Raw genomic sequence first — 22,070 nt, 5'->3', positions numbered from 1 at the left:
CGTCTCACCTCGCACTCCTCCCCCCTCCTAACGCTTTTGCAACACTGTCCCCCTTGTCTAAACACACGGAAGCTTGTGCCTGAAGCTTTGTCGATGAATGTATGAAGCTCAGCGCAGCACACAGTCGTACACGATCATCGGGGCGCCCTCTCCCTCCATACCTCCTCCTCCATACCTCCCTCTCCAGATAGAGAGAGAATAAACTTTCGCAAGCATTGGTTCGGGAAGCCAGCCGAAGCAGGAGAGCCCACGTAACTGCGGCTACGGCGGCGCCTCCACGAGGCATAACGCGACGATTCGCACAAAAGAAAACTCACGTTCGCTCTGTTCTAGGGCGCTCGTTTTCTTTTTTTTTTCCTTGTGTTTTTTTTTGGGGGGGGAGGGGGGGGGGTCCGCTGTGGCGCCGCCGCCATGCTGGCGCGCGTGAGAAGCCCAACGGTTCATTTAGTAGCTCACGCATACTGTGATGGCTAGACAATGCTCCGAAACTACCCCCTCGGCTTTCTGTGCTACCACTCCGACCCTCCTTTCCAGCCTTTTATCGCTAATAAAAAGCGCTTCAATAACGCACTCGCCACACTGGCTCCTGCACATGGCTCACGCACGCGGTACGTCTGCCAGCATGGCACATTGGAAGCATTTTTTTTTAATTACCCGCGAAGAAAACACACAAGATGCACGCTGCAAGCTTTGCTTCGAAACTATTTATGCTGTAGTCTGAGTTTCTTCTAATTTGATTCGGCACCTAAAAAGAAAGCACTAACGTGAGTACACGCAACAAGAGAAAGGGCTGGCAAGCCAGCAGTAGATAACGTCGGCCTTCACCGCTGGGCGCAGCTCTGTGCCTGATCATCGAAAGGCTGCTCTTGACGACGCCATAATCAACATGATTTGGACTTACATGAAGCCCTTTTGTGTTGTCGAGAGGGAGGGATTCAAACAGTTCGTAATGGTAAGTTTGGCAATATTATGAGCCACCTTTCATCTTTCGAAACTGAGGTCGCCATCCCGAGCTACAAGTTGCCATCACGGGACGACCTCAGAGAGAAGTTCCTGCCCAGGAAAGTATCAGCGCTGCAGACCAAAATGTCATCGTCTTTGACGGGAGCGGAGTACGTCTGTATCGCACTAGACGTGTGGACTTGGCGGTCTACGGAGGCCTTCCTGGCTGTCGAAGCAACATTTGTAGACAGTGACTTCACGGCTCACACGTACCTCCTCAGTTTCACTCGCCTGACGAGGAGCCGCACAGCTGCTCGGATTCGCTCCGAGTAGGACGCAGCGATGCTGCAGTGCAACATCGCTAACAAAGTGAAATATGTATTATCGTACAATTTCGCCTCCGTTAACTCTCTTTATTTCATTTTCCAGATCCTTCGCGTGTTGACAGATAACTAGGGCTCATTGCTTTCGGATAAATCTGAAAAAATGCGATAAACACACGCCGGTAAAATTTTTTACTATTCGAATTTGTCCGATAAACTCCGATTTTAACGGCTAATGTGACCATATGACCCTGTTCTGTTCTTTATCGAAAGCATTTCCATAAAGGGCATGTTCTAAGAGGTCCCTGATACATCGGCCACTCTGGCCGATGTAAACTTTACCTCACCTCAATGGTATCCCAGCGATCGCACCAATCGCACATTTAACAACTGGCTTGTCGCCCTCGGGAGCGCGAGACGACATCTTTATACACAGTCCCCTGGCGGCACTCGAGCGCCAGGGGACCGAATCGAGTGCGGAAAGCCTGCTGACGGGAAGCATGGCACGCTCGCACGGCGTATTTCTGTAGCGAGGAACATAAATTTTGGACAAGCAAAATGGGAAAAAAACGAAAGCTTTCCAGTGACTACATAAAGGAGTTTAGTGTTACTGAAGAGTCAACGTCATCTGAAGTAGTCACTGTTTGCAAGTTTTGTCGTGTGACAGCATTTCCAACGGCAAGGTTGCCTTAAAAATTGTGGAGCATCTGCAATCACAACGCCACGTCCAGCTGAAAAAGCCCCGTCTAGACACTGATGCCTTCTTTAACTGTTGGTGCTCTGAATTTACGGCTATGTGAGAGTGTATGTAGCATGCCTCGTACAGCCTCACATGGCTTCTCCCTTTATTGTGCACACTTCCTTCTTTGCCAGGTGTCTTAACAGACTTCATTCACATGGTCGCAAATCAATTCGTTCACATCGTCTTGTTATTCCTATCCCTTAGACAACTCGTCACAGCAAAGCTCGCTGGCAGAATGCCTCACACGGGCCCGATCCAATAAACAAGACGCGGATGACACCCCGCAACAGTTTTGTCGTGCACTCTGGTATGCTGGGATTCCACTGCGCCAGGCTGATGGACCTCTTGGCAGCCTCTTTCGAAGCAAGTGCCCGGTGGCACGCACGATGCGAGGTAGTGATAAACTATATCGGAAATACCTAAACGAAGTCAGTGCGAAAGACATTGCGAGGATAGGCTCTTCGATGAAAGACCGCCCTATTTTTCACCATCGACGAGTCGCCGGAACTCCGCGGACGTCCAGCAGTGGCGGTGCTTGCATCCTTCTACGACGACGAGCTTCCTGGACGTAGGTCCCTCATGGTAGACTTGCAAGCGGTTCTGCAGTCTAACGCAGTATCAATAGGCATGTTCATACAAACCGCTCTTCAGAAGGTTGGAAAAGCCTTAGCCCACGTAGCTGTGTTGTGCTCCTATTCAGCTTACTACATGCAGAAGCTTCACAAAGACTTGCAACTCTTCAGCCCCGATTTCAAGGCACTTCATGTCAAAGATACGTGCCACCTATTTATCAACGCCCTGGAGGATGGAATTAAGACGAGCTCATTTAAGGTAGTTTACAATTTTGTTGTGCCCTTTCCTGCCCTGTTGAAGTCGTCGCGGAACCTGCGCCGTAAGTTTCGTCTTGCGTGCATGGCCATGGCCATGACCATCAAGTCGCTGAAGACTGTATGTCCGTCTAGGTGGTTCTCTTTTTATGAAGCCCTAGAAGATGTTCTGGAGTATTGGCGTGCCATATTGTCTTTCTTGAGAAGCGACGATGCCAAAGGAAAGCTTCAAAAGGGAAAGCTCAGAAGTTCCGTTTCATCGCCTGAAGTTGTGCACGGCATGCTGATTAGGCTGAGTTTTCTTAAGACAAATGTGTGTGCTGTGCTCTCAATAATTAAGGAACTTGAGGCAGAGAGTACCCTGGTACACTCCACGATTACCTCATAATGGGGGTTCGTTTGCACGCGCTCTTCATTCAATGGCGTGACCCACCTGAGGTCTTCCCATCAAATGTCGCAAGTCTGTTGGATCTCCTTGATGAAAATGACCGCTCAACGAATGTCGCGGACACCCATGAGTACTACGTTGCTGTCGCTGAAAAGTGGAGAGAGACAGTTGAGAGTAACCTTTGCGATGCACTCCAGTACACCATTGAATCGTTATGGAATAATGTTCAAATTGTGAATCCAAATGTGACGTATGAGCTACCCCGCGCGTTCGAAACCTACGCCGATTTTTAAGTTAGTGTTTCTTGAAACTGACGACATGAGTCAGCTCATGAGTGATTTTGCGATCAGAGCTATAAAATAAATAACATTGTTGAGTCCCTGTCGTTTTGGAGACTTCACACTGTCCAGTGGCCAGTGTTTTCTCGCTGCGCACTGAGCTTTCTGGCTCACCCTGCTTAGAGCGCAAACGTTGAAAGGGCATTTTCGAAGCTGAGAATCATCACTCGAAAGGAGCGCGCTTCCATCAGTGAGAGAAACCTTGCAATGTATGCTTCCGCCTATTACGAGAAGCTTTAAGGTTGTAATACGCACAAACGTAGGTGTTTTGTATTCAAGTATTTGTGCTTGTGTGTATATGTGTTTGTGCGTTCAAACCTTCCAGATAACTAAAAATCGCATCGTGTGTTCCGATGTTTTCGTGTTCTTCATCTAACATTTCGGAGTATTGAAAATAATGCAAAATTTAACTCTGAACTTCGTAAAATTGGGAATTTACGAGAAATAAACACCGAAAACGCCAAATTCCCAACAAAAATTGAACTCCGAAAACACAGAGCCCTACGGATAATGCTTCATCAATGATAAAGGCATTTGTATTTACCGGGTGGGAGACTGAAGAGGACGGTGATGATGAAAATTTCGACGACTGCCCGGAACGCTTAACCAAGGAGCTTTTAAGCGAGTTCCATTAGTTGGAGAAATTTTGATTTGGCTGCGCCGCGCACAGTCTGCAGCTGCCGTAAAAGACGCCATTTCGCAGGTATGCGATATTAAATAGCACAGTGGTTTCATCTTATGTGCGTTGATACATCGTTAATTTATTACTGTTTTCACGAACAAATGTTTGGGCCAAGCTTCGTTAAATATTTTGCCATGAATGCGTGGACAAACAATGTATGAATATAATATTTGCAGTTTGAAAAGTAAGGGCAGACAACTGTGCTTATTACAGTTTCGGTGCTTTGAAGCTTTATTATGCAACTACCCCCAGCTCATGTTTAGCCGAATTTTCGAGCGTTTCGCCTTTTCATCTTGGGGAATCGTGGTGCATTTGCTGTCATGACCGGGTTCACGAACTCTGCTTCCCATCAAACATTGGCTGAGGATCATTTTTATGCCACAGGCCAGGCACCAAGCTTACGTGAGTTCGAAGTCTGCTGTCACCAAGTCAATCAACCGTTCTGAAATACCTCTAAAGACAAACAAAAACAAAACTAGCACATCTTGTAAAGAACACCCACGGTGTCCTGAAGTCCCATTTTAAAAGATTTGGATTTGGTTGAGTCTTTACTCCAGCAGTTTTTATGTTATTGTGTTTTGTGCTCCTTGCTATTTTTCTCCTTTTGTGATCTCCCACTCCTTACTTTTGGATTACACTAAAGCAAGCGTCATTTACACTTCGGGTTTTGAAAACTAAATGGAGAAGCGCCCGTTTAGCTCATGACATTATGTTGCGAAATTTCGATGAATAAAACCAAAATAAAGCTTCTTTTAGCACCTTGCACTGCTTGCGACCTTTAGTGAAGCATTTATAAATCACGATGACACCTAAGTAAAATACGCTATGTCGTCTACGCGCGCCGCGTTCCGAAGGCCACACCACTGCGCGTTCGCGGTCGCGGAGAGCGGCGGGCAGTCGAGTGTTCTCGCCCTCTCTCTAGATGCCTCGGGAGCCGGCGAGAATTCCCGCTAGTTTCAGTCGTTGTTGCTCCCCGGCTGCTGGGACATGGCGCGCGCGCCGGTCGGGCTCGCCGGCGAGAGCATTGACCTCACCGCCCACGTGACGACTTTGGCGCCTGTAATTGGCTCGCTCGGGTTTGCGGAAACGCAGCGCCGCGAATAAAATGTATTCGGGCCCATCCTCGCGCGGCAGAGAAATCTTGACGCGAAAGTGCCTGTCGCGGCGCGCGTTTTTAAACGCGCCACCTTGCGCGCGCTTATTTTCGCAAGTGAGGACGTATACCTTAACGCGCAGCTGGACCAGGACTTCAGCGTAGCAGAGGTGGGGGCGGCACTGCACAAGCTCAACAGAAAATCAGCGTCGGGCCCGTACGGGATAACCAATCAAAACGCTTCGTAACTTGGACGACGAGTCGATAGAACGGCTGACGGATTACATGAACGGGTGCTGGGGCGCGGGCGCGATACCGAGCTCGTGGAAAACGGCGCGCATAATAATGAGCCCCAAACCGGGCAAACTGGTACAGCTCGACAATCTTCGACCAATATTTCTAACGTCCTGCGTCGCCTAGGTCATGGAACACGGGGCTCCCGCTCACCTTATTAACTACCTCGAGGACCGAGACATGCTACCACGCACGATGCTTGGGCTCCGTAGTGGCCTTTCCATGTAGGACGTCGTGATTCAACTCAAACAACAAATTGTAGAGAATCCCACGTGATCCACAAAAGTGATACTCTGGGTTGACCTCAAAAAGGCGTTCGACAACGTAAATCATGCCGCGATACTTGAAAGCATGCGAGCATTGGGACTGGGCGAGGGAACTTACGACTACCTACGGGACCTCCTTACTGGTCGCCTGGCCCGCATAGCGATCGGCGGACAGGAAATTGCGAGACATAGACATAGCTATGCTGCACGGGCACGCCTCAGGGCTCGGTCATTTCACCCATGCTCTTTAACCTCGCGCTTCTCTATAGTTACCCCGGAAACTACCACATACAGAAGGCCTCCACCATAGCTTGTACGATGATGACATCACGCTCTCGGTTGCTTAGGGAAATGACGGCTAAGTAGAGCAAACGTTGCAGGCGGCTCTCGGCGCGTTGCAGGAGCATCTGCGCGACACAGGCCTCGAATGCTCCGCGCCCAAATCGGCCGGAGCTCCTACTCCACAGACCCACGCGCAGGTACCGCAAACCCAAGAACGCTGATTCCGCCGCCGAGCACACAGACAGAGGAATTAGAGTAGTCACGTCAGACGGCACCGTCATCCCGCATCATCATCATCATTTATTTACCCTTAAAGGCCCTTGGATTAGGGCATGTTCACACCATTAGGGTACTGGGCTTGCGCCTGTGGGCAAACGGCCACAACGGCGAAACCGTACGCAGGCTAAAGCGTGCAGTCGATGAAAAGATCGGGCTGCTGAAACGCATCACAAATAGACATAGTGGAATGAAGGAAAGCAATACGATCCGCCTGGTGCAGGCGCTTATAACCAGCCACATAAAGTACGTCGCCTCCTACCTCAAGTGGCAGGTGACCGAACGAACCAAGCTAGACCACCTCATCCACAAGGCGTACAAACGTGCCATCCACTTGCCGATCAATACTAGCGCGGATAAAGTTCTCGAACTGGGTTTACACAATACCCTAGACGAGATAACCGAAGCGCACAACGTCGCGCAGTACGAGCGTTTGGCAAAGATCAAGACCGGACGACACATCCTCGAGACGCTGGGCATCAGCTATCCACACACAGCACGACGAAAAGGTCGCGATACCCACACCGATTCGCCGTTGCCCGAGAACATGCAGCCGACGCATCACGTCGGCCGGAGCAACAGGCGCGCGCGAGACCTGCAAAAGAAATACGGCAGCAGCAAAGAAACCGTTTCGCGGTCGCAATCACGGACCACAGCGGAACTTGCGTCGCGAGCGCAGCGATACGCAGTGAAGACATGGGGGCAGCCGAGGAAGCGGCGATAGCCCTCGCGGCAGCCACCACGGACCCCGAGGTGATAAGCGACTCGCAGGCAGCGATACGCAACCACGCTAGCGGTCAGGTCTCCCGGGAAGCGGTCCGTATTCTCCAAATTCCACATGGTAATATTTGCCGCAAAAACGGCAGTTTCCTCGTACGGACCCCCGCCCACACGGACCCTCCGCTCCCGGGCAACGAGACGGCCCACGCCGCGGCTCGAGGACGTGCATGCCGAGCCGCGGCGCCCGCCGTCAATCCCGACGTCTCGCCCACCGCGGGAGCCATGAGTGAGTGGACGTGGCGGGATCGTATGACCACCTTCAGAGACATTACGCAATACTACAGATTGAACAGATGCAGATACCCACCACCACACGCCAAACTGAAGAAGAAACAGGCGGTTGCCTGGAGGCAATTGCAGACACACACGTATCCGAACCCAGCGATCCTTCGTCTCTGCTACTCCGACATTTAATTCATCCGACGTGTGTAAAGCGTGCGGAGCCAGAGCGAAGCTGCAGCGCATGCTGTGGGTCTGCACCAGTAGCGAGCATCAGGAGGTCCCGACGAACGGGGTAGGCATGGCAGTCTCGAACAGAGGGGCGCGTTGGGAGGCGGCCCTGCTCAGCCTTGATCTCGCCGATCAACTGTGGGCCGTCCGGAACGCTGAGGAAGCCGCCCGTGTCCGAGAGCTCGAGGCCGTCATCTAGGCTGGCATGCTTAATGCCCCACGCGGCCCAAATCGCCGGACATTTCGAATAAAGTTTACACTCACTCACCACATGCGGCGTCTCTCGTGCCAGAGACGCGCCTCATATCTTATACCAGTGGCCTAGTGAATACTGTTGTTTAAGAATTTGCTTTGCATAAGTTGCTGCATTCCTGATCTTGTGACGCTCTTGCTGCTCTTTCCGGTCTCAACCATTCCACACGCCACGCAACCGCAATAATTCCAGAGCCACGTCTACCTTCACCGGCCCACAACGCCTTGGTGATGAACTGCCCTGTCACCCAAGCACGTGTACAGCCTCGGCTCGTGCGGCAGCGTACCTGTCGATGTGCTGCTCACCTCTCGCCCTTATGATGTTACCTGGGATGGTACATTCATGGGCGTTCGCATGCCCATGACGTGATTCAATGAATGCTTAAACGGCCTTAAACATTACAATTGAAATAAATTATGGGGCTTTACGTGCCACAACCACGATCTCATTATGAGGCACGCCATAGTGAGGGACTCCGGAATAAATTTGACCACCTGGGGTTCTTTAAGGTGGATACACACGGGAGGGCAAAATCCCGCCTGCTCCGCGGACAAAATAGTGACGTCATCACTTGAATCCGGCGCAGACGAGTTAGGTCGAATTCCCACAGCCGGAGCGCCGTTAGCGGAATCCGCGTGCTTACTCTCGGCGCCAACGCCACGCACGTTGCCAAATTGCTGGGTACGAGTGCGCATTCCAAGATAGACAGCTATCGGAGGCGGCGTTTGTCCGCGTTGGCTGTTCTACTCGAAGTGAGTGACGACGGCTAGGTGAAGGCTGTAAAAAGAGAACGATTATGCTGGAGGAAACCACGGATATCGAAGAATACGCTTTGTGTTCAGAGCTTGCTTTGTGAAGATCTGCTCGAGTGTGATCCGGCCGAATACAAGCGCCTACTGCGCGTCAGCAGCACGCAGTTTTTCGAACTTCTCGCCCGCGTTCAACATAATATGTTGAACGCGGATTATATTATAATCGAGCGGCAAGAAACCATCGTGAGACCATCTGTGCCAGCGGAGACACGGCTTCAAATCACTCTTCGCTTTCTCGCCGCAGGTAAGCACTAGCGTTTGCTTCAATTTGAAGTATCAAGTGTCACTTTTCAAGAGGCGCGCTGACTTTTAAAGCGAAGGCATGCCCCAGCTTTCTCCACTGTGACTGCTGCCGCTCTCTTGGGAAGTGCGCGCTTCACGTCGCGTGTAATGTGCGCGTGCACTTATTTCCGTTAGCCCGTGGACGCAGGAATGGAACGAAAAAAAAGAACCAAACCACTCTTTAGCGTTCTACATCTCTGTGCAGTGTGTACAATGACAAATACATCTTCGTTGTGACGTGACCGCCCTTACCTCTCGCAATGAACAGTTCGTGTATTTCGGTGTAGATATAGCAAATGCTACGGCGCATCAACAGTAGTAAATTGTTTTGACCGCCACGGCGCATGAACATCGTATACGCATGTTGCATAAGAATGTTGGAAATATGGTGAAATAAAAACAACTGTGTGTATGGAATTTAGTTTCATAGCATGAAAATAGCCGCTTTATAAGAGATTCGCTTTACACAGATTCCAGTGTGAATATCAGATGTGCATATTTTATTCGAATGCGGAGTTCTGTCTTTCTTTGTTAATTTTTAGCGTAACCAACAATTTCTTGTTTTTCCTTTTTTAATAGGAGAAACGCACTACTCCTTAAGCTGACAGTTCAGGGAGGACACTCAACTGTCAACCAGCTCATAAAAGAGACATGTGTGGCAATCCACCTGGAGCTGAAAGACGAATTCTTGAAGACCCCCAAGACTTACGGAGAGTGGTCCAGAGCCATGCAAGACATCAAAGAAAAATGGCAGTTCCCCAATTCTATTGGTGCGATAGATGGAAAGCATGTGTGCATCATCAAGCCAAATATTCAGGCTCTTTGTATTTCCACTACAATAAAACCTTCAGCATAGTGCTATTTGAGCTTGTTGATGCGAACTATATTTTTCGCTATTTGGACATTGGCGCCCCTGGTTCACAAGGCGATGGCGGAATTTGGCAGTCAACACCTCTGCGAAAAGCAATTGATGAAATAAAATGCGGGACTGCCCAAAACTGTAAAAGTGGCAGGTTCGCCGGATCTTGAAATGCCCCCGGTTATTGTAGGAGATGATGCTTTTCCTCTGGGTGAAAATTCCTGAAGGTGCGGCGTTTGTTCGGGAAAACCGTTTTTAGAAACTCTGCAGAGGTTCAATCAGATGAAGAAAACATAATGGTTCAAATCTAGAAGAGCATTCCCAAAAATGAAGTAAATGTTTCGGCTACATGGTTCATATTGAACTGGTAACATGCTGCTGACCACAAAACAGAAAAAGAGAGACAGGGCTGAGCGGCCTGCCCTCTCTCTTTATTTTTTTGGTTACGCAGCACGACATTATCCCCAAAATGAAGTTATAGCAAATAATACAAACCGACAGAGTAAGGCGCTGATTCTGCATGCCGCTGAGCCGTTTCGAGAGCCATCTCTTGCCATAGCCTGTAACGCAGCTGCACGCTTGCATAATCGGCGTGCTCTATATTAAATAGCACTTCGAATCCATCATCAAGAGCAAAAAAAGTGCCGGTCACGCAGGCTACGCGGTCTAAATAGGAATGCGCGTGCAACCACGACTCGCCTTTCCCGCTGCACCACAACAAAAGCACATGCGGTCACTCCTGCACAACAAAAACACACGTGGCATCAAGCCACGGATGCATCAAGCCGACAACATGCCATCGTAGCCACGCCAACCCGTCTAATGTTGGCAGATTTGACGCTGACTACGTTAAATTGAGGCCAGACGACCGCCAAACGGACGGATGGAAATACCGGCGAGCATTTTCAATCCGGACCGCGAGCGGAGGAGGCCGGACAAGGCGAGGGCGGCAAGTTTTGATGACGCGCGCGTCACGTGATGCGCCATCCGCTGCGAAAATTCCTCCTCCGTCCGTTCGTGTGAATGCACCCTAATGGTGCATCCACACGACGGACGGCTCCGCGCAAATCCGTGCCGCGGACGCTTACTCCGCCGCCCGTCCGGCTGCGAAGCGCATCCAGACGACGGACGGACTGAGTAGGCGACCGCGCCGGAAAAATAAAGATGGCGGCTACGTCCGAAGCGACTGCCGTCCGCCTCGAACCTGTAAAGTCGTCGTCGTCCACTGTGAGGCCCGTAACTTTCAAACTAAGGATTGTATTTGGCTTAAATTTATGTCCAGAAGCTTCGACAGCAATGTATTCGTGATGAGAGGGCACCGTTTCCGAAAGCGATACTGAGATTCTCGGCGTGTAGGCTTAGAATGGCTGTATTGGCTGAACATGGCCTCGAAGATGTTGCGGCAGCCCGGGCGGATCTCAGTGGCCGTAAGTTGCAAATGTTTGCTTGTTTCTACTCACTCTAGATGGCGCCATCAGTGTAACAAAGACTTTCATGCGTATTTTTCACTCTGAATGAAGATGGAGGTCGAAAGAAAACGACAGCTGCGTCGTCGCTCAGATTCATCTCGGTGCCTCGTGTAGAGTCGCGCGCGCACAGACACGAATGATGTCAGCAGCGATGAAGCTGTCACAGAAAGGTCCCAAAGGCGCGCATGTTGCCAGACTGTAGAGCATGTTCGGCTAAATCCGCAGCATTCGACCCCCAAAATCCGGATGCGAAAAAGAGCTCGGCATTTTCCGTCCGGGGGGGTCCCGGACGACGCGCGGACGACACAAATCCGTGACGCGTAGTCACGTGATGCGCCGTCCGGCGCGAGAAACACGGATTTCGTCCGTCGTGTGGATACACCATTATGGTGTATCCACACGACGGACGAAATCCGTGTTTCTCGCGCCGGACGGCGCATCACGTGACTACGCGTCACGGATTTGTGTCGTCCGCGTGTCGTCCGGGACCCCCCCGGACGGAAAATGCCGAGCTCTTTTTCGCATCCGGATTTTGGGGGTCGAATGCTGCGGATTTAGCCGAACATGCTCTACAGTCTGGCAACATGCGCGGCTTTGGGACCTTTCTGTGACAGCTTCATCGCTGCTGACATCATTCGTGTCTGTGCGCGCGCGACTCTACACGAGGCACCGAGATGAATCTGAGCGACGACGCAGCTGTCGTTTTCTTTCGACCTCCATCTTCATTCGGAGTGAAAAACACGCATGAAAGTCTTTGTTACACTGATGGCGCCATCTAGAGTGAGTAGAAACAAGCAAACATTTGCAACTTACGGCCACTGAGATCCGCCCGGGCTGCCGCAACATCTTCGAGGCCATGTTCAGCCAATACAGCCATTCTAAGCCTACACGCCGAGAATCTCAGTATCGCTTTCGGAAACGGTGCCCTCTCATCACGAATACATTGCTGTCGAAGCTTCTGGACATAAATTTAAGCCAAATACAATCCTTAGTTTGAAAGTTACGGGCCTCACAGTGGACGACGACGACTTTACAGGTTCGAGGCGGACGGCAGTCGCTTCGGACGTAGCCGCCATCTTTATTTTTCCGGCGCGGTCGCCTACTCAGTCCGTCCGTCGTCTGGATGCGCTTCGCAGCCGGACGGGCGGCGGAGTAAGCGTCCGCGGCACGGATTTGCGCGGAGCCGTCCGTCGTGTGGATGCACCATAAAGGTGCATTCACACGACCGGACGGAGGAGGAATTTTCGCAGCGGATGGCGCATCACGTGACGTGCGCGTCATCAAAACTTGCCGCCCTCGCCTTGTCCGGCCTCCTCCGCTCGCGGTCCGGATTGAAAATGCTCGCCGGTATTTCCATCCGTCCGTTTGGCGGTCGTCTGGCCTCAATTTAACGTAGTCAGCGTCAAATCTGCCAACATTGGACGGGTTGGCGTGGCTACGGTGGCGTGTTGTTGGCTTGATGCATCCGTGGCTTGATGCCACGTGTGTTTTTGTTGTGCAGGAGTGTGCAGGAGCGACCGCTTGTGCTTTTGTTGTGGTGCAGCGGGAAGGGCGAGTCGTGGTTGCGCGCGCATTTCTATTTAGACCGCGCAGCCTGCGTGACCTCAACATGAGTGAGGTGCACAAGAAAATGCTAAGTGACGAAGCAACCGGTACCTTTTTTGCTCTTGTTGATGGATTCGCAGTGCTATTGAGTATAGAGCTCGCCGATTATGCAAGCGCGCAGCTGCGTAACAGGCTATGGCAAGAGATCGCTCTCGAAATGGCTCAGAGGCATGCAGAATCAGCGCCTTACTCTGTCGGTGTGTATTATTAGCTATAACTTCATTTTTGGGATAATGACGTGCTGCGTAACCAAAAAATAAAGAAAGAGAGAGGGCAGGGTGCTCTGTCATTTCGGCGCTCAGCCCTGCCTCTCTTTTTTCTTCTTTTGTGGTCAGCAGCACGTTACCAGTTCAATATCAACCATGTAGCCGAAACATTTACTTCATTTTTGGGAATGCTCTTCTAGATTTGAACCATTTCGTTTTCTTCATCTGATTGAACCTCTGCAGAGTTTCTAAAAACGGTTTTCGCGAACAAACGCCGCACCTTTAGGAATTTTCACCCAGAGGAAAAGCATTATCTCCTACAATAACCGGGGGCATTTGAAGATCCGGCGAACTTGCCACTTTTAGGTTTTGGGCAGTCCCGCATTTTATTTCATCAATTGCTTCTCGCAGAGGTGTTGACTGCCAAATTCCGCCATCGCCTTGTGAACCAGGGGCGCCAATGTCCAAATAGCGAAAAATATAGTTCACATCAACAAGCGCAAATAGCACTATGCTGAAGGTTTTATTGTAGTAGAAATACAAAGAGCCTGAATATTTGGCTTGATGATGCACACATGCTTTCCATCTATCGCACCAATACAATTGGCGAACTGCCACTTTTCTTTGATGTCTTGCATGGTTCGAGACCACTCTCCGTCAGTCTTGGGGGTCTTCAAGAATTCGTCTTTCAGCTCCAGGTAAATTGCCACACATCTCTCTTTATGAGCTGGTTGACAGTTGAGTGTCCTCCCTGAACTGTCAGCTTAAGGAGTAGTGCGTTTCTCCTGTTAAAAAAAGAAAAACAAGAAATTGTTGGTTACGCTAAAAATAAACAGAGAAAGACAGAACTCCGCATTCGAATAAAATATGCACATCTGATATTCACACTGGTATCTGTGTGAAGCGGATCTCTTATAAAGCTGCTATTTTCATGTTATGAAACTAAATTCCATGCACACAGTTGTCTTTATTTCACCATATTTCCAACATTCTTATGCAACATGTTTATACGATGTTCATGCGCCGTGCCGGTCAAAACAATTTAGTGCTGTTGATGCGCCGTAGCATTTGCTATATCTACGCCGCAATACACGAACTGTTCATTGCGAGAGGTAAGGGCATTCACGTCACAACGAAGATGTGTTTGTCATTGTACACACTACACAGAGATCTAGGACGCTAAAGAGTGGTTTGGTTCTTTTTTTTTCGTTTTATTCCTGCGTCCACGGGCTAACGGAAATAAGTGCACGCGCACATTACACGCGACGTGAAGCGCGCACTTTCCAAGAGAGCGGCAGCAGTCACAGTCGAGAAAGCTGGGGGATGCCTTTGCTTTAAAAGTCAGCACGCCTCATGAAAAGTGACACTTGGTACTTCAAATTGAAGCAAACGCTAGTGCTTACCTGCGGCGAGAAAGCGAATAGTGATTTGAAGCCGTGTCTTCGCTGGCACAGATGATCTCACGATGGTTTCTTGCCACTCGATTGTATGTTGAACGCGGGCCAGAAGTTCGAAAAACTGCGTGCTGCTGACGCGCAGTAGGCGCTTGTATTCGTCCGGATCACACTCGAGTAGATCTTCACAAAGCAAGCTCTGAACACAAAGCGTATTCTTCGACATCCGTGGTTTCTTCCAGCATAATCGTTTTCTTTTTACACCCTACACCTAGTCGTCTTCGCTTACTTCGAGTAGAACAGCCAACGCAGACGAACGCTGCCTCCGATAGCTGTCTATTTTGGAATGCGCACTCGTACCCAGCAATTTGGCAACGTGCGTGGCGTTGGCGCCGAGAGTAAGCACGCGGATTCCGCAAACGGTGCTCCGGCTGTGGGAATGCGACCTAACTCGGCTGCACGGATTCAAGTGATGACGTCACTATTTTGTCCGCGGAGCAGGCGGGATTTTGCCCTCGCGTGTGTATCCACCTTTAAGGTACTGCTAAATCTAAGTACACGAGTGTTTTTGCTTTCGCCCCCATCGAAATGCGGCCGCCGAGGCCGGGATTTGATCCCGTGACAAAAGGGCTTGCCGCCTGAATAAGAACAACGATGTGGGCGAGTTGGTTTAGGTCCATGGTGTAACATTCCTGCAGCGCGAACCGTTGAATTGCGGAATAAAATGAAAAAAAAATGAATGGAGGAAGATGGATTGCATGAAGACAACACGAGCGCTGACTACCAACTGAATTTATTGATCACAAAACACACACACGCACAAATATAGATAGATAGATAGATAGATAGATAGATAGATAGATAGATAGATAGATAGATAGAAGGTGATATAGTTAACAAACACAGCGTCAGAGAAACTAGACAAAATTAGGTTTAGGCTCAAAAGCGCGAACTCCTTGCAAAGGTTGAATTTTCCTTGCCAAGGTTGCCAGCATTCTTAAACAAAAGCTGGGCGGCCTCGTAAAAGTCGTCTTTAGGTATGTAGATGACTATCACATTTCTTGCAGCCTTCCTTATAATATTTGGGGTTTTACGTGCCAAAACCACTTTCTGATTATGAGGCACGCCGTAGTGGAGGACTCCGGAAATTTTGACCACCTGGGGTTCTTTAACGTGCACCTAAATTTAAGCACACGGGTGTTTTCGCATTTCGCCCCCATCGAAATGCGGCCGCCGTGGCCGGGATTCGATCCCGCGACCTCGTGCTCAGCAGCCCAACACCATAGCCACTGAGCAACCACGGCGGGTCCAGCCTTCCTTGTCGAGTAGTAGTTGGAACTTGACCAAGCATATCCTAGGTGTTTCAAAGAACGCGGCGGGGGGTTGGACTTAGTGTGCGAAATTCCTTAGGACAAATGGTTGCGCTTTTCAGATATCAGTATTAGACAACTGCGACATCATGTTTGCTGGGCATACCAACCGCGAAGCGTTAAGCCCGTTCTTACGCTTCTAATCACTCTAAACTGGTAAAGAGAGCGATTCCTTCGTCAGGCATTAGCGCCGCGTTAACAAAATATTGGTCACACATGGAGGAGAACAGCGTAAAAGTACAGTTGGACAGGGTCCTTCCCGCGGGATTACCGAGGTTTGTCATTTCGTCAGTTTGCGAAAAGCTTTTGCACAAAGTAAAAAAAAAAAGAAGCGGGGACAGGAAGTACCAGAAGAAAAAAAAAAGCTAAGAAACGAGCCGCAGCTATCCCGTATGTGCCCAAAGTTTCCCATGAATATGGTCGTGATACAGCTTCGAGGTAGCCCTATCAGTCCCTTGGAAGCTTGGACGTATTTGCAGGATGACGGACGAACGCCTTAGCGGGACATCAAATAAATACACATGGTCATGCGTGGCCAATAATGAAAGAAAAACAAATTTGTGAATCGCTGCGTTGGGGTCGTCTATCGGATAGCGTTATCACGTGGCCGCAGTTATATTGGTCAAACGGGGCGTTGCATCGCCCAAAGACTACAGAGAACACAAAAATCACCTCGATACAGCAAGAACTCCTAACCTAATGTTGCACTACAATGGCTGCGGATGTAAGCCTCGGTTTAAAGATGGACGTGTGCTAGATCGTCATCGCGGGAAGGGAACGCGAGGAATTTCAGAGGCGTATTTTACTAAGAAATTTGGATACAGATGCGTCAGCCAACCAGCACTGGTTTTACACGATAAAAAGTTCGCGCCGTTGAGCCTGCCAGCCCTAATATTGTCTGGCTTTACTGCTGACTAACCTTCCGATATGACTAGTGTCTCTGACGCTGCGTTTGATAGCTATATCCCTTATATATATATATATATATATATATATATGTGTGTGTGTGTGTGTGTGTGTGTCCGTGCGTGCGTGCGTGCGTGCGTGTGTGTGTGTGTGTGTGTTTGTGTGTGTGTGTGTGTGTGTGTGTGTGCGCGTGCGTGCGTGCGTGCGTGCGTGTGTGTGTGTGTGTGTGTGTGTGTGTGTGTGTGTGTGTGTGTGTGTGTGTGTGTGTGTGTGTGTGTGTGTGTGTGTGTGTGTGTGTGTGTGTGTGTGTTTTGTGATCAATACGTTCACTTGATAGTCAGCCCTCGTGTTGTCCTCTTGTAGTCCCTCTTCCTGCTTCGTCCGTTCTTGTCCCCTTTTTTTCCACACTTCAGTGATTCGCACTGCAGAAATTTTACGCCATGTCTTAATGCAGCACACATCTTCAATGGGCAAGACAGCGGCTGGATCGACCCCATGCCTGATCGTATGCTGTTGTTTACGCAGGTATGCGTTATTGCAATTATTGTTATTACTTCACATCTGATGAACGCTATCTACTACTGCTGCCTTGCCGAGCAGTCTCAATTCTCGCCTTTCGAGCGCTCTATCTTGCACACGACGGCTTCTGTAAGGCCAGTATTCTGAAATGAATACTGGCCCACTGAAGCCTGCACAGTGATCTTATCCCGAGCGATCTGACCAGTCTGACATGGCATGCTTAACACGCTAGAATAGTACATCTGGATCTAAGAAGGAAGTATATTCTGCTTCAAGTGTTAATGCAGGCAAAGGTTCAGCCAGTGATATAACCAGCATATCTGCTGTGTTGCTTGATCTACGAAAACAAATGACTCAGACCTAGATAAGCTGCAAAAATCTGTTAATGATCGACTATATGCCATAGAATCCAGCGTGTCAGCATTTGAATCAGCACTTACATCAACCGACTCTGCTTCAACAACATTTGATGCTTTAGAATCTCTCGTTACTGCACTTCAATATTTTACACCAATGATTGAGCCACGATTATCAAGTTGCCGTATGCTGGAATAACGCCTAAGTGGGCTGGAATCATCCCGCCTTCTTGTCGATGATATCTCTCCTTGTAATATGTTACGCTCTGATATAGATACGAGTTTGCTATCCCTTTAAACTATTACCGTAAAAAAGTGATGATGTAGATAATTACTCCAGGCGCAACAACATCGTGTTACACACACTCACCAAGACACGAAAGAAAATAACGTCCTACTTAAAGACAGGATCACGGAGTTCTTTTCCCAGAAGCTCAACATTGCTTGTTCTTCAATAGAATGGATAAGCGGCATCGGAAGAAAGGGAGCTGAAGGCTCACGTCTCCTGAGTATGAGGTTACTGGGCTTTCGAAGCAAAATAGACGTAATGAAAAACGTTTCAAAATGAAAGAGCTCATCTTATCATATTTCTGAGCATTTTTTTCCTAGAATACGCTCTCTACATGAGCAGCTCTAGAATGCTGTCACATAATTTCCAAGCAAAGGGGACATTGTGATGCTCTCGTACGACCATGTTTTCATTGACCGCGTTCGTTACCATTGGGATGGATTTCCTAGCCGTGCTGTGAATGATGCCACCGAACCCCTAGCTACTTCATCATCCACATCTCCCCGTTGTCTTCCTCCTTCCGCCTCTGAACAATTTACTTTACTGTATCTAATATATAGCCCAGTCCTAATATATTTCAAAGACTTGCCGAGTAATATTTCTTTTAATATCAAACTCTTCGCTGATGACTGCGTTCTTTATCGTCTAATTAACAACATGTCTGACATTCCCTCCGACATTAATCAGACCAAAACTTGAATACGCATGCCCTGCTTGAGACCCTCACCAATGTAACCTTAATGAAATCCTAGAATTTACTCATATCCCTCGAGTGATTTTCATCGAACCGAAATCTGATGTAAAGAGTGACTCATGTCATTAGGTACGAGCAAAGCATCGCTAATTTCTTTCCATCGCCTGCTATATTATCTGATTTGCAACTCCGAAATTTCATGTGTACGTACATACAAGTACTTAGGTGTTAATTTGTTGTCAGAATTAACATGTTCCCTTCACATAACGAACGTTACTAATGAAGCTAACCGCGCCCTTGGTGAAGGTTACTTAAAAGCGTATAATTTAGTTTCTTTTAACCTTTATCTAGCATCTCCTTCCCTCCGACTTCTCTCCTCTCAGACATTAATCAGACCAAAACTTGAATACGCATGCCCTGCTTGGGACCCTCACCAATGTAACATTAATGAAATCCTAGAATTTACTCATATCACTCGAGTGTTATCGAACTAAAATCTCGTGCTAACCTTGAAAGTCTTTCGTCGCGCTGCATTATAGCACGTCTGTTCCTGTTCTTGGTGTTTTATCACGCGTCCCCATGTACTTTTGCCCTCAAGCCAGCCCGTCGTCATTCAGATCGCACAAACCACAGAAAAGCTGTATACCTGCGATGTGCTCGAACCACTGCGCACCTTTCTTCATTTTTTTTTGTCGAGACATCCCAAGATTTCAATGGCCTTCCCGCTGACGTGCACCACTCAAGTAGCACCGTCTTCAAGGCAACAATCGAGAAAGTGTATAAAATTTAACGCATCTGTGATAGCCCACCTCCCATCTAAAACCCCTTCACTGAAACCTTTAGACTATTCTAAATAAGTAAATAAATAAATGCTAGAAGCATATCGATCAAGTTCGCTGATATTCTGTCACTAACAACTTCGTATTCTCCGCATATAGTTTCCAGAACTGAAACATGGCTGCATGGCGGTATTCTTGACTCCGTATTTACACCTTCTGGTTTCGTCGCTGTCCGTTCGGATCAAAATAAATGCCGAGGAGGTGGTGTCGCTCGTTTATTTCGGTTGGACCGGAGCTTTTGTGTAATTGCTGGACCTCCTTATCTTGAATCCTTGGGATGCAAACTTTACTTGCCTAAGCACACTTCAATGCTGTCGGCCTTCTGTCGTTATCCTGCTCGTTCAATTGACAGTCTATATGTTCTCTATGAATTTGTGAACAAACAGAACTTCCACATTTCAAATCTTATAACTTTGGCAGACTTTATCGTACCAGGCGTCGATTGGGGTACACACACTTCTTTTGGACATGACGCCTTTCTAGCAGGTGAACTAATTAGCCTCTATTTGTCCTGCGACCTAAAACAAATCGTCCCGGCTCCCACACTGTGGAAATATCTTCTTGACCTTTTTTTTTTAAAGTTCAAGCCTTGCAGAGAATTATTCTCGCTACGAAATAGTTAATGAAATCTCAGACCACAAGGCTGTATTACTTTCACTTCCTTGTCCGGTTTCAAAGTTCCGCACTCAGTTCATGGGATTTTATTACTTTCATCATGAAGATATTAGTCAGGACAGCGGTTTGGTCAACGGCCAAGCACAGCGAGCGCAAGTACCACTGTAGAGCAATTAATACCGCAAAGCGCGCGTAATGCGGAGGATGTGGATTCAGCTCCCTCCGACAGTGAGTTGTTCTTCCTCCACTTTCATTTCCGTTTAGCTTAGAATTTCTACACATCAATCAAAAACCAAATATGACTTTTTCTATGCTGTCCTTCGCATCATTATTTGTTGGCTTCATGCGTTTGTGGCTAACAAAAATCGGGCCTCTCAGTTCCCATTCTTGCCTTTCATTGCCGTGATTCAAGTAAATATCATAGACTATTTTTATAAGATGTCAGAAAAAAAAACACATTGCATAATCATAGTATTGCTTCCGCTAGGCGCCATTTAGGTTGCGAATAAAGAGTCCCGACAGCAGTTCGGTCAACGGTCAAGCAGAGCGCGCACGAGTACCAAAAACCGCGTATCCTTTCACAACTTTTGCTGCAGGCGTCCGTATGTGTCACTACAGTGTTATACAAGGAACACAAAAGGAGAAGGTGCTCATGTAAGCATACGAGAACTTGTCAATAAAGCCAATGTCTTGAATGAATGAGGAAAAAAATTAAGTTTGACACTGTTATGTCGATGAAGGCATAGGGCCGAATATGCTTGCAGGCTACAAGAATGAAGCGGCTATAAGGTTATCCGTATTTAATTTTGCCGGCCTTGAAGGTACATTAGCTTTGAAGGTCTATTTCCTTCCAATGGGCAGCTCGGCGCGAATGCCGACCTGTCCCTGTGGAGGGCCGTTCCAGCCGTGACCTCCGGCGCGGCCGAAGCTCTTGGAGGCCTCGGCACTGGCGATGATCTTGCCACCACTGGGGAACTTGTGGATCACTACCTCGGCGCGAACACTGACGTTGGCGCCAAAGTCGCGGGCGCTATTTCCTGCTGCGGACACGATGGGCCTTATGTTCTGCTCGAGAGCGAAATGAGAGAGATGTTGAAAAAAATGATGATAACACAGCAGAACAACTTAGAGTATGGATCTATCCGATAAACGTGTTAGCTTAATGTAGTTTAAAAGTATATCTTCCCTCACCCACTGAGCAGCAACCAAGGAGATGGCTAAAACAAAAGAGAGAGAGAGAGACGATCACCTAGTGCATTTTGTAACGTGTGTTGTCTAATGGCATAACGCCGCGCTGTCGATAGCGTGGCACATTACAACACAAAGTATGTGCTGAAAGCTCCCTTCACGCAGGTTCGCCTTGAAACGCAGGCGAAAAGAAACCAGAACAGCGTTCACACCATTACTGTGAAATGTAACCCTGCGTTACGTTTAATTCGAAATTCCTTATGGTCCTTCCAGATCAAAAGCTGCTCTCGTTTGGTTTCGCCCTCTGGGTTCAAAGCAGTAAACAACATTCTTTTAAAAAAAGAGTGAAAATTGTGTTAAAATAGGGAGCAATGTAACGGAATAAATGTTTTTAAGTTTCGCCTCTAAGGGGAACAGCTGGTTCCTCGCTTTTAGTTTCCTTCTTTCAATTCCCAAGAAAGTATTGGATATAATTTGGCACAGCACCTAAATGCAGGCTGTTGATAAACAGGTCCAGCCAGGAATAACGACAAACAAGTCTATAAATTTACGCCTAACTCGTCAAGCTAGTACACAGCGTTCATGGCGATTCTTCCTCCCGTCATCTGCTTGTCGTTCCTACAGCCGATGACGATGATGATAATGATGATGACCTCATACTATAGGGCCCGCACCCACACTGAGGGATTGGCCAAAAATTGTGTGCGTGAGCTTTTACTTAATGCTTTGAA

The 22,070-nt window shown here is 48.4% G+C and overlaps 1 protein-coding gene across 1 annotated transcript in view; it reads left to right on the top strand.

Annotated features, from left to right (window-relative positions):
• Positions 1 to 17,285: 17,285 nt before the first annotated feature.
• The window catches only part of LOC139055637 (uncharacterized), a 55,731-nt gene continuing 50,946 nt past the window's right edge, over positions 17,286 to 22,070 (top strand). The window contains exon 1 of the mRNA XM_070533165.1: positions 17,286 to 17,364. Within this exon, the coding sequence (XP_070389266.1) occupies positions 17,335 to 17,364 (30 nt within the window). The 5' untranslated portion in view covers positions 17,286 to 17,334. The remainder of the gene's footprint in view (positions 17,365 to 22,070) is intronic.

This window comes from Dermacentor albipictus, chromosome 2, assembly GCF_038994185.2.
Source record: "Dermacentor albipictus isolate Rhodes 1998 colony chromosome 2, USDA_Dalb.pri_finalv2, whole genome shotgun sequence".
NCBI classification, from domain to species: Eukaryota; Metazoa; Arthropoda; class Arachnida; order Ixodida; family Ixodidae; genus Dermacentor; species Dermacentor albipictus.
The sequence above is the reverse complement of the archived record's forward strand: the minus strand, read 5'-3'. Positions and strand labels throughout refer to the sequence as shown.